The 11,848-nt window shown below is 54.8% G+C and overlaps 1 protein-coding gene across 1 annotated transcript; it reads right to left on the bottom strand.

The window, feature by feature from the left end:
• Positions 1-6,333: 6,333 nt before the first annotated feature.
• On the bottom strand, positions 6,334-11,639 carry LOC129666746 (polyunsaturated fatty acid (12S)/(13S)-lipoxygenase, epidermal-type-like; the record flags this gene model as incomplete). Its single annotated transcript, XM_055593988.1, is given in 14 exon segments — positions 6,334-6,785; positions 6,862-7,029; positions 7,123-7,223; positions 8,215-8,330; positions 8,514-8,683; positions 8,874-8,973; positions 10,093-10,122; positions 10,124-10,305; positions 10,427-10,555; positions 10,912-10,952; positions 10,955-11,071; positions 11,178-11,281; positions 11,362-11,484; positions 11,551-11,639. Coding segments are annotated over 14 exon segments (1,650 nt in total), but the record flags the coding sequence as incomplete, so codon positions are not given.
• Between the last annotated feature and the right edge of the window lie 209 nt (positions 11,640-11,848).

The raw sequence follows: 11,848 nt of genomic DNA, 5'->3' as shown, positions 1-11,848 counted from the left end.
TAGAGAGAGAGACTTCCAAGATACAACTATATGGAGAAAACATTTATGTTCTGAGAGGGAAGAATGGAGGACAGAAAGCGAGACAGACAAGAAGCAAGGCTGAACCTACCAGGTCAGTATTCAGCCGCGTTGCTTCCTGTCTGCTGTCTAGGATGGCATGATAGACTCTCCAAGCAATTGGGCAGGTTGGGGCTGAAGAGCTGGCTCAGCAGTTAAAAGCACTTACTGCTCTTGCAGAGAACCAGGTTCAAGTCCCAGCCCTCACCTTGGGACTCACAACTGTCTGTAACTCCAATTCAAGGTGTCCAGCAGCCTCCTCTTCCCTCCAGGGGCACTACCTGCTCCTGTGCCCATTTCCTCTGTTATGCGCCCCTGGCGTCTTCCCGCAGCCTAGGCATTCCCAGTGAAAATGTGCTCAGCGTGCTTAAGAGGCTGCTCTTCCCAAGGTCCTGAGTTCAAGTCGCAGCAGCCACCTGGTGACTCACAACCATCCATAGTGAGATTTTACACAATAAATAAATCAATCTTTTTTAAAAAGAAGAAAATAAAATATTCTTGGCAGTGCCACACGCCTTTACTCCCAGCACTTTGGGGGCACAGGCAGGCGGATCTCTGTGAGTTCAGGGCCAGCCTGGTCTACGAAGTGAGTCCAGGACAGCCAGGGCTACACAGAGAAACCCTGTCTCAAAAAAAAAAAAAAGAAAAGGAAGGAAGAAAGAAAGAAAGAAAGAAAGAAAGAAAGGAAGGAAGACAAAGAAAAGGAAAGAAAATATATAAACATCTGTGGAAGGCCCACGTGATGTGAATTGTTACCCAGGGAACCGCCTTACACGACCTAGCTAAATTTCTACCCTACCCTAAAGTTTGCGAACAGGATGCCCAGCGGCAGTGGCAGGCCCAGCGGCAGCCAGGCAGGAAGCCTGGAGCGTTAAGGGAGCCACGGAGAGGGTTGGTTAAGTTCCAGGAGTCTGAGCTCCAGGAAAGGTCAGGAGCACACACACACACACACGGCCATCCCCGTCCCATCCCCGTCCCGCTGCCACGGACAGGCTGCCTGAGTGACTGATGTGGGAGGAAGGCTCCCCACGCGCCCTGCTTGCCTTGACTGAGAGCAAGCCCTGCCCCGGGGATCCCTTACTCACGACAGGCGCTGGCAACCCGGGCAGAATTCTCAGAGTTGAACAAAAAGCATGATCTATACAAAGAAAACTGGATGAAAATCTGCAGGAAAATCTGGAACCTTAGTAAAGGGATAAATCGTCTCCTGGGACACTGTCTTGAAGACACACTCCACCCCAACTGATGGAGAGCTTTTTTTTTCCCCAAAATTAGACAAAAAAAAAAAATACAATTAAAGCACGAAAATAGGAGGAAACAGAAGTTAATACCAGGAAATAAAACAATAAGAACACACATAATGAAACACTTTAAACCTTATAAAGCCAGCACGGTAATCTTTAAATCTGTTTATTTTAACACTTCGGCTTCTGTCTTTAAAACTCCGAGGAAAACCTTTAGACCTGCAACATATATGTGTGTTGTGTGTGTGTGTGTGTGTGTGTGTTGTTTTTATTTCTTGTCCTTTTTTTTTTTTTTATCGCAGAAATCCTGTTGCTGGAAGGACAAAAAAGGAGACTGGAAAATGCTCACAATTCAGCGATTACTCTTTTTTTGCTTTTTCAGCCGTTTCGGGGTTGTTACGTTTGTTTTCCGCACGTCCTTGCAGAGAAAAATGCAGAACTCCTGGGCGCTCGGCCCCTGGAGCCGGCGTCCGCTGCGGGGAGAGCGCGCCCCCAGCGGCCGGGCCCGGAACAGCGGCCTGGGACCTGCTGCCGAACCTGAGGTTTCTCTGTGCCGGGGAACGGCGCCATGTTGCAGAACTGCGCCGGATCCCTCGGACGCCCCGGCACACAGTGGTGTGACGTGCTGTCTTGGGAGAGGGGTGGACGGTGTGAAGGATTGTTCAGCGTCATCTCAAGTAATCCACTCACAATCGCCAAAGCTCTCTTGAGCCTAGCGTAAACGGAAAAGCAGAAGTCCTGCAGAGTCCAGCAATCTCGTTTCTGGGTGTGTAGACGGACCCTCGAGGGGCTGCGGAAGCACCCACATTCTCCGCGTCACTACTCACGATGGCCACGAGGACACAACCCAGACGTCACCACCAGGTGAATAGTGCACTGTGCGGGGCGGAGACACAAGCCTCTCCCGGGCACTAGCACAGAGGTGAGCCTGTAAAACAGTGTCCTCCGCCTGTAGGTCTCGACAGACCCCCTCTGTGGCAGCCACGGGCGCCTTGAGGGAGCCACTCTAAGGCCGAGTGTGTACTGCTGAGGCCGACTCCTCAGAGCACCCTTGGCCCACACTCTTCCTCAGAGCCCCTCTTGCCCACACTGCTCTGACAGCTCACTCTGGCCTCTCCCGTGCTGCCCCAGCCTCTGCGGACCGCCCCAGCCCTCCGCACCCAGGCCGGACAGAAAGCACCCTACCCTCGGCCGTGAGGACTGCCAACTCCCTTGTCCACCCTTTTCTGGATCCTCTTTTCGTTTTGTTTTTAGTCAGTCCATCTCGTGTGCATTTCTCTTTCACTGCAGCATTAATCTCAATAAACAGTTCCTCTTAGGTAGTCTTTGCCTAATCGTGAGTCTTCATTTTTGCCTTTACTATTTTTGAGTCTGATGTACAGTTACAACATTTCTGTTCTCTCTCCCCCTTCAAACTCCCGCATGCCCTCCTTGACCTCCTTCACCTTCACAGCATCTTTTTTCCTCAATTGTTAATATATATATATTCCTAAATATAAGTTGCTCTAGCTATATGATGTTATGTCATGTTTTTAGGGTTGACTACTTGATAACCAATGAGTTAATACGCTCCTCCCTGGAGAAAACTGTGATCCTGTTCTCAGAGTTTCTTACTTACTTGTCTGTAGATCTTTGTGTAGAACTGACCTTATGCCCAAAGGCCATGTAGTCTTCATGCCCCATCAGGGAAATTTCTCTTTGCGACAGAGGCCACTGTATGATGCCACAGCTAATTAAAATGCAGAGCCGCAGAGCCGTCCAAAGGACACACTCGCAGCACACTGCCACACCTGAGGCTCAGGGAACACTGTAGAAGAGGGGCCTGGAGGACCAAGAAGCAGAAGAACTTGCTGTGACATTGTGTCTCCTAGGAAAGTCCACAGCTATCCGGGAACGTCTCACTGGTGTGCCTGCCTAAACAGGGACAGGGCAACACTGAAAGACGTACTGGAGAGGACGGGGAAAGACCAAGAGGGTTCAGCCCCTCACAAAGTTTTCTTTTTAAGTAGAGTGGGTTGAGCTGATAGATCAGAGACAAACAAACAAAATTAAAAACAAACACACAAAAACCCAAAATGTTAGTAGCAGTGAGAAGGAGGAAGAAGCCTGTCAGAATGACGGGGCTTAGAAATGACGGGAATAAAGATGGAGGAGACGACAAGTAACGACAGAAATGTAGGATAGGTAGGAGAGGACAGACAGACAAGGAAGAAGAAATACAGACATCTGTGAAAAGGCAGCGCTAAGAAACTATGGGTGCTAGCGCTGGAAACATCTAGGAAGCAGTCAAGCATTGCTGAATTCTCTAGAGGAACAGAACTTATAGAACGAACACACACACACACACACACACACACGCACATACATATTGCTATGGTCTTAGCTAATCTCACAAGGCTGTCTATCAACCAAAGGTCCAAGAACCCAGCAGCTGTTCAGGGCACAGGCTTGATGTTTCAGGCCAAATGTTTCAACTGGCCTCCAGTGTGTGTCAGAGTCCTGAAGAAACAGCCTCAAAGGCCAGCGAAGAAACAGATCGGGAAGCAAGGGTGAGAGCCAGCAGGCCAAGAGGGAGCTTCCCCCTTCCATGACCTTCACAAACGCCACCACTAAAGGTGTGGCCCAGATTAACGGTCTTCCCGCCTCAAAATATTTAAGAAGAAACCTCACACGTGTCCCCAGCCACAAACAGCACCTGTGGGCCGAGGGTCCTAACACCCCAGGTCTGGCAGCAAGCCCCTTGGCCACTGTAAAGAGCCAAGGACGCAGCAGCTGGACCAGGGGGTGCCGCGCTAAGGTGGAGAGCCGCAGTGCCCACGTCTCCCCGGGGCTGCGACCCTAACAGGCGCCAAGACTGCACTGGACCGCAGTTGTGCCAGTGGCTTCGTGGAGTGGCCGCTCTCCCTCGCTCTCAAGTGTCCGGCCGTTAGCGTCTAGAGGGGCAAACTAGGCTGAATTGGAAGCCTCTGGCTTCTCGTGCCTGGAACTCTAACCACTAGCTTTTGGGATTCGGAGCCCTAAGCCCCTGTCTGCCAGCTGTCCAGCATCCAAGGGCCCAGGCTACCAACACTGGAGGAACTGCTTCTTGCCAACACCCGGTTCCTGTTCAAGTACATCAAGAGAACCCTGTCCTGCCCGCAGGCAATAACCCCCAGAATGGACTGTCATTCCGGAACTGTTGGAAGGAAATCCTGTCACGTCTGACTGCATGGATGAACCTTGAAGGAACTCTGCAGACACTCCGCTAAGTGAAACGAGCCAGTCTTAAAGGCACATGCTTCACGTTGCCACTTATATGAGGGAAACGGAGAATAAACTGGTGATGCCCAGGTCTAGGATGGGGGAAAGGGGAGCTACGGCTCAGCGTCTTGTGTGGTTCTGTAGACTCATTGCAAGCACTGGGTGTGTGGTCAGCCCCGCTGAGTGTGCCGTTGAGCTGGCCAAGACTGCAAATATTTCCCCAGCCTGTGGGCTGTGTCTTCGCTTCTCCTCTGGTCTGCTGCAATTCCGTTTGCCCATCTTTATCTTTGTCTGTTGCCTAACCTCTCAGGGTCATACCCTGATGCCTTTGCCAAGACCAATGTCACGAAAGCTTTCCTGTTTTCATTCAGCAATTTCCTAGTTTTGGGTTTTGTGTTTAAGTATTTAGCTTGCTTTTGAGTTTTTTGTTTGTTTGCCTTTTGGTTTTTGTTTTGAGGCAGGGGTGTGTGTGTGTGTGTGTGTGTGTGTGTGTGTGTGTGTGTGTTGCACAGAGGCAGAGGTTCACTCTGAGTGTCTTCCACAAGCTCTCTCCACCTTGCTTTTTTGAGCTAGTCTCTCTCACTAAACTCTTACCAATTTGACGAAACTATCTGGTCGGCCCCCGCCTCCGCCTCCTCAGCACGGGGTTGCAGGCTTGTGCCGCCATACCTGGCTTTTTACAAGCTTCCGGAGACCAAACTCAGGTCCTCATGCCTGCGTGGCCAGGTGCTTTACCAGCTACGCCATCTCCCCAGCCTCCGCGTCCCGTTTTCCTGCACACACACACACACACTACACACATTGTACGGCGGGGAAAGGCCTTAAGCCTCTCTAGCTGGTTAGAGCGAGTTCTGCAGGTGGCTGTCCTGCTTTCAAGGTTCGTTTATCAGAACGCTCCCCCCTAACCTGGCGCTTCCCTGAGAGCAGCCAGCTGTGGTGTGGACTTCTTTCCGGCGCTGCATTCTGCCCGCAGCCCGACGCCCTTCTTTTTGCCGTCGCTGCGCTGCTGTGACTCTGAAGACAGTGTAATGGCCCCCGCTTCCTTTAACTGTCATCTATTTGGGCTGTCCAGGGTTGTTTTGTGTTTGTTTTTGAGGCACCATAAGAGAGTTTCAGAGTTGTTTGAGAGTTTATGGTAGTTTTTCTAATTCTGGGACTTAGTGTCACTGATACTCTGATAGTCTGCTTTAGTCTGCAAACTGCTCTCCGCAGCATGGATGTCTTTAGTGACGGTAGGTTTTTAACCATCCATGAACATGGACTATCTTTCCATTTTGTCATGTCTAATCTTCAACGTTGTACGCTCAGTGTTGCACACTTTCACCTGGACAAATATTTCAGAGAAGTTTATTTTTAGGTACTATTTTCTGGGAATTGCTCTGTTTGCTTCATTTCACATAACTGACACTTGAATTCGGTTCTACTGATTTGTGATCTGTGCAACGCAGCCTGGCTACACTCTCGTTAGTTCTGAACGGTTATTTTTGGTGAAGTTATTGGGGGTTCGATACAGGCTCATGTCACCCGCAAACAACGACTAGTGGTCTTTCCATATGGATTCCTTCAGTCTCCTCCCGCCTGCTGGGAAGCCGAAATTAAAAGCCATTGTTAAAAGCCACGATTCTCGGCTTTACTGGGCGCCCTCAGCCATGACCAGCATTGTTTAGCTTGTGGACGTTTAAAGAAACCCTGAGGAAGGAATTTTTGTTCTAGAAAACAACATCCTTATTTGTTCCCCTTATCTGAATAAAAAGGCAAGGGGGAAAAAAAAGTCATTTTCTCTCACCTTCCCTCACTCTACATAAGCAACTTTATTGTTTAATCAGATTTGTTTTTAATGTATAAACCACATCCTTTGGGGAAGAGAGGTGGGTGTCGGGGTTCAGGGCTAAAGAAGCTGGCAGCGAGGTTGACAGAGTTAGGCGGCTACGGAAGGTTCCAGATTATGAGATACATATGGGTGGTCGCTGTGTGCGCTCCAGAATTGCGGCGGGGAGCTGCCTGCTCCCAGAGGGTGGGGGAGGACACGACTATGAAGATACAGACAGCGGCCTCCTCCTCCTCTCAGATGGTCACGCTGTTTTCCACCATGCTGGGTCGGAGGTACTCAGAGGGCAGGTCCAGGTCAGCATTCTGGACCTCCATCTCCTCGTCCATGGCAGCCAGCTCCTCCCGGAACTGCTCCAGCACGGTCCGGGGCTTGAGCCCTGAGAAATACTCCTCCTCGTGCTGCCCTAGGGCCACCTGTGGTGGGGGGAGGGACAAAGCAGTCAGGCCCTGGGCACGCTGCCCTCCCCACGCCCGGGCATCTGCGTCTCACCATGACGGGCTGGCGCCTGCCCAGGAACTTGATGAAGGTCGTCTGCATCTGAGCCTGCTGGAGGGAAGGCAGCGAGTCTATGATGTCCTTCTCCATCATGTCCTTGGAGGTGGGCGGGGGCTTGTGCATGGTGCAGGGGCCGTTGGGAACCCAGGAGTACCAGTCCAGCTGCAGGTGGAAGGGCTCAGGAACCGGGCGTTCGGCGCTTCTCCCCGCCTCCTCCGTCCCAGGGTTCCCCCGGGGACCGGCCACACTCGGTACCTGACCCAGGTGGGTAGAGGAATGCTGGCCAGTGCAGGTGAAGACGCACATGGCAACAAAGTGGCCCAGCTGAGCCCGGGTCTCCAAGGACCCGGGGAACCTGGGCAGAGGAAGGAGGTCAGGTCCGAGACCCGAATACATGCATGCTCACGCAGGCAGAGCTCACGCAGGCAGAAATATCTGGAGATACGTGAGGGCCTGGATCCGGTCACAGCCCCTAGAGCCTACAGTCCACACACAGCCTGTACCCGAAACCGACGTCTGCAGAAAGGCACAGCCAGTCGAAATGCAGAGCTGCGGAGCCCCAGCCCAGTGGGTGATCTGTAAAAACAGCCCCCAAACCCAACGCTCGGGGTCCTTCTGGGGGAGCCGGGACTGTGTCTCCTAGGGAAGTCCGAAGCCGAAGACACACACCCGCAGTGTCACCGGTATGACCGCCTAAACGCGAGCAGACAACAGACACGCCATCGTGGAAGCAGAAAGACGGGATGCCTCAGCCCTACACAAAGCAGCCAAGGAACGCCGGGAGCTGAAGACACGGCGTTCCCCCGGGAAGAGCACGCTGACTGGCCACCCAAGAACGAACGGGCAGCCCTGAGGCAGAAACATTTAACACTCTACAGACCGAGAAGGGAGTGTTTGTATTCTAACAATCCGTGTATGTGTGTTCGTATGTACTCATACATGTATGTAACAACAGTCAGTGGATTTGAAAAAGAACAGGGAGGGGTATTTGTGAGGGGTTAGAGGGAGGAAAAAGAAGGAAGGACATAATCCCCCAAAATAAAAAGTTCTAATAACAACAATAAATAAATAAAGCTGATGCAGCCTTGAAGCTACTGGAAAGGTAGGGATAAGCGAGAGGAGACATCCAAGAGAGACAACAGTTCGGGCTCCAGGGAGGGCCCCGTGTGCATGAGGAGAGAAATTCTGCAAGAGGAGGAGGAGGCGGAGGAACTGCAGAGACCAAGGGTGAGTAGCAGGGCTTCCGGAGGCAGCAGGGAAGTGTCTCTCCCAGCAGCTGAGGGCTGCTGACGGAGGCGGGGGGGGGGGGGCGGGGAAGATAAGCCTAAGGGCCTGTGCCTTTCCCCCCCCCCGCCTGTGCCCCAAGCAGCCCGACCTCAGTGACCTCTCTGCACCAGGCCTGCAGCTCGTCCTTCACGTTCATGTCACTCTTGTAGAAAAGCTCAACCATCCTCTCCACATACCTGGTCCCCAGAGAAGAGGGCACTCAGCCTCAGACCCCGCTGGGGCCTTTAGGGTCTGCTGTCCCCCACCGCTCTCTCTCCCTCTCTCCCTCTTTCTCCTCCCCCTCTCTTGCTTCCTCTGTCTCTGTCTCTCTCTCTCTGTCTCTCCCTCTCTCTCCACCCCCCTCTCCCTGTCACCCTCACCAGCTGATGATGCCCCATAGCCTGAGGGCGTCCTGGGCATACAGAGAAGACTTCACATCCGAGAGCCCTCGGTCAGCCAAGTCATCCGGAGGGCAGAAGGAGCGGTAGGTCAGGCAGGATGTGGCTCTCTGGAGGATGTTCACATGGCCTCCACTCCCTGTACTCACCACCTGAGGACAGAGCAGGGCTAACCAAGCCAGATGACAGAGAGAGGGAAGCCAGGGCCAGCAGGTCACTCCAGAACGAGGCAAACGAAGGACAGCTTGCCCGTGTAGAGCGGGGTGCGGGGAAGATTGGGGGGAGCCTTGAGAGACTCCCAACACGGAGCGTGCCTCCCTCTTCACCCAGCCCTCTCCATACCAGATCAAAAATCCCCCATTCAGAGACAAGATTGTTCCTCGCCAGGGTGTTGATCTCCTTAGTGTATCAAAAGTGCGGGACAAGGAGCTGGTTGTAAGGGAAAGAAATGAGATTCAGTCAAATAAAGAAATGGCAGGGTCCATAGGGCAGGGGGATGAAGGACCCGTGGAGACAGAGACAGAACTATCTTCTCAAAGCCCCCCAGGGGCAAGGTTCAGGGCTCCACAACTTATTTGTATAATCCTGTGTAATCACTGATGTCAGGCCACAGCGCCCAGCGGGATCCTGGGATATGAATGAATCCCTTGGCCAGGACTCCTAGCCTCTGTCTCTGCCTCCCTCCCTCTCTCCCTTCCCTTCCTGGGGGGATCCTACCCTCTCATTTCTCCTTCCTGGCTAGCTTCCCGGGGAGTCTGTACCCCTCAGACAGGTGCCCGTCAGCCCACAACCAGACTCCAGCAGCTGGGCTTCCCCAGGCAGCGCTTGTCAGCAGAGTAACCAATCATCCACAGGGATGGAGTGGCCTCCTCTGCCAGCTCCGACTTCCCAGACGAAAACCAACCTCTCTCCTCCCAGTTCTTTCTCTCCTGGTGCCCCGACTCACACTCTCCCCCTTCTATTGCTCTTCCTGGGCCCTGCCTCCTCCTCTCTCTTTACAGAGTGAAGCTAGCTAGAATTAGCTCAGGCTCCGAGGGCTGCCCCGGCACCAGGCCGAATCCTAGGTGATGTCCTCCTGTACACTGACTTCGGGTCCTTCCGGCTCCTGCTGCCTTCAGCCCCTCCCTCTCCTGATGTTCTCAGGTCAAAGCACAGCTCTGGCTTCTCTGCAAATTCTGCCACTTCTTTTCCGGTCCTCTCCCACCTTCCTCCTCCTCCTCAGCGTGCCATCACCTTCTCATAGTTCAGGGATACCTGACAGGAAACCCTCCTGGCGCCACAGCTCACCCCTTCCACCATGCCCCACACTTCTCAGCTTCTCAGGAGGCCCATCGACAGCCTCCTCAGTCGGAAGCTGAGTCTTACTCTTTTCTCAGCTCTTAGCAAGAGTGTGCCTCCGGGTTTCCATAGCAGAGGTGTGTGTGTGTGTGTGCGCGTGTGTGTATTTGTCCACAAAGAAGCTAAGATGGCTGCCCCACCTGCTAACCAGCAGCCCCTGAGGTGGGGTGACCTGTGGCAGCAGAGGCCCGGCGACCACACCCTGCCACACCTTGTATATGGTTGCAGGCTGGGCAGGCTCCTCATCGTGGCCAGAGATGACCTCAGCCATGAGATGTCCCCTTAGCAGGTGTGACTGTAACTCCTGCAGCTGGAAATCAGAGCTTTGGACCCAGATCTTGGCCAGCAGCCAGGCCATGGGAGGGTCCGGGGGCAAGAAGAGCAGAGGTGGGGAGCATGTCGAGGGGCTGGAGCTGGAGCAGGAGGGAGCGAGGAGCTGAGGCCCCAGGAGGCTAAACTCCAAAGGGAGTCAGTGTGAGGGGACATGGCTGTTGGTGTGAGGGGACGTGGCTGTCGGTGTGACGTGGCCGTCGGTGTGAGGAGACGTGGCTGCGCACCTGGATGGCCATGGGCAACAGCCTCCTGTCGGGCTGCAGCTGCAGCAGGACCAAAGGGGCCATCACATCCTGCTGCTTAAAAATGATGGTGTTGGGCAGCGAGAAATCGGCTTCAAACAGAGACCCAGCCTGTGGCATGGGGGGGCATGGCAGACAAAGAGGTGGGTCCCCCTTCTGTCCCCAACAACCTTACTGCTCTCCTGAGCTAAAAGTGCTGGTTGTACGGTCTGTGCCTTCTTCCCTGCGCCACGTTCCCGGCCTGTGTCCTCACACACCCCACAGGCTGTGGCACAGCCTGCTCCTTCACTCCCTCCACCAAACAATTCGGCTAATTTCAAGGCCATGCTTACTCCTCCTCCCCCTCCTCCTCTCCCCCTCCTCCTCCCTCTCCTCTCCTCCTCCCCCTCCTCCCCTCTCCCTCCTCCTCCTTCTCCTCTTCTCCTCCCCCTCCTCCCCTCCCCTCCCCCACAGAAGCGTCTGGGCACCTCCAGCGCCTTCTCCAGCTCGCTGTTCAGGGCTTCGGTCTCGGAGGCAGGAGCGGCCGCGCGGGAAGGCCCTTGGACCGCCTCAGGAGCATGGGGTTGGCCCCGTTGAGGAACTGGTACCCGAAGAGCGCGTCGTCCTTCCAGGAGTCCCGGACCCACCCTGAGGGCGTCGGGGCAGCGGCGTGAGCGGCAGCTCTGGGGGCCGCTCAGCTCCCCTCTGCTCCCACCCCGGGCTGAACTCCGGAGCCGGAGTTGCGGGAACTGACCGGCCAGCACGGTGCTCCCGCGTGGGAAGGTCTTTTGGTAGTCCTCCAGGCTTTGCACGCGACTTACAAAATCTAGGCTCCCCTTAATGGCGAAGTCCTTCAGCCTGCGCAGGAACAGTGCGCAAGGTGGTCAAGATGACCACGGTGATGGACAGAGACGGCCAGAACCCAGCCAAGAACTCACACTCTGGCCAGAGAGAGGGAGAAATCGAAATCCTTGTCTTCCATGAACCTCTGGTTCCTGGGGAGGTCATTCCGCGTGCTCCCCGCAATGGGCAGGATCAGCCCCTCCTTCCAGGAGCCCCACCTGGGGGGGAGCAGAGCCGGGGTGAGGCGTGGGCGGGGCTGGGGCGAGCAGAGCCCCCCGACTCACCGGCACAGCCTCCTCCGCTCCTCCAGCTCCTGCTCCCGGAACCTCTTAAACAGGCTCTGAGCGTCGTGGCTCACCGTCAGGGCTGCGAGGGGCGGACGTGGTCCTCCCAGGACCCCGCCCCTCCGCTCCTCCTTCTCCCCTCCGCTCCTGCCCTCGCTCCTCCTCCCCGCCCGCCCGACGCCCTCCGTCCCCGGCGGCGCTCACCGGTGCCCTCGGGCAGGCAGACGGTCTCGCTGCCCTGCAGCCAGCTGTAGCAGGGGAAGTAGGCCTCGCCCTGGGTCCCGGGGCCCTGCACCGT

Source organism: Psammomys obesus, unplaced genomic scaffold, assembly GCF_907164565.1.
Source record: "Psammomys obesus unplaced genomic scaffold, mPsaObe1.curated_primary_1811, whole genome shotgun sequence".
Taxonomy (NCBI): domain Eukaryota; kingdom Metazoa; phylum Chordata; class Mammalia; order Rodentia; family Muridae; genus Psammomys; species Psammomys obesus.
Note: the sequence above shows the minus strand (reverse complement) of the source record. Positions and strands in the feature narration are given on the sequence as shown.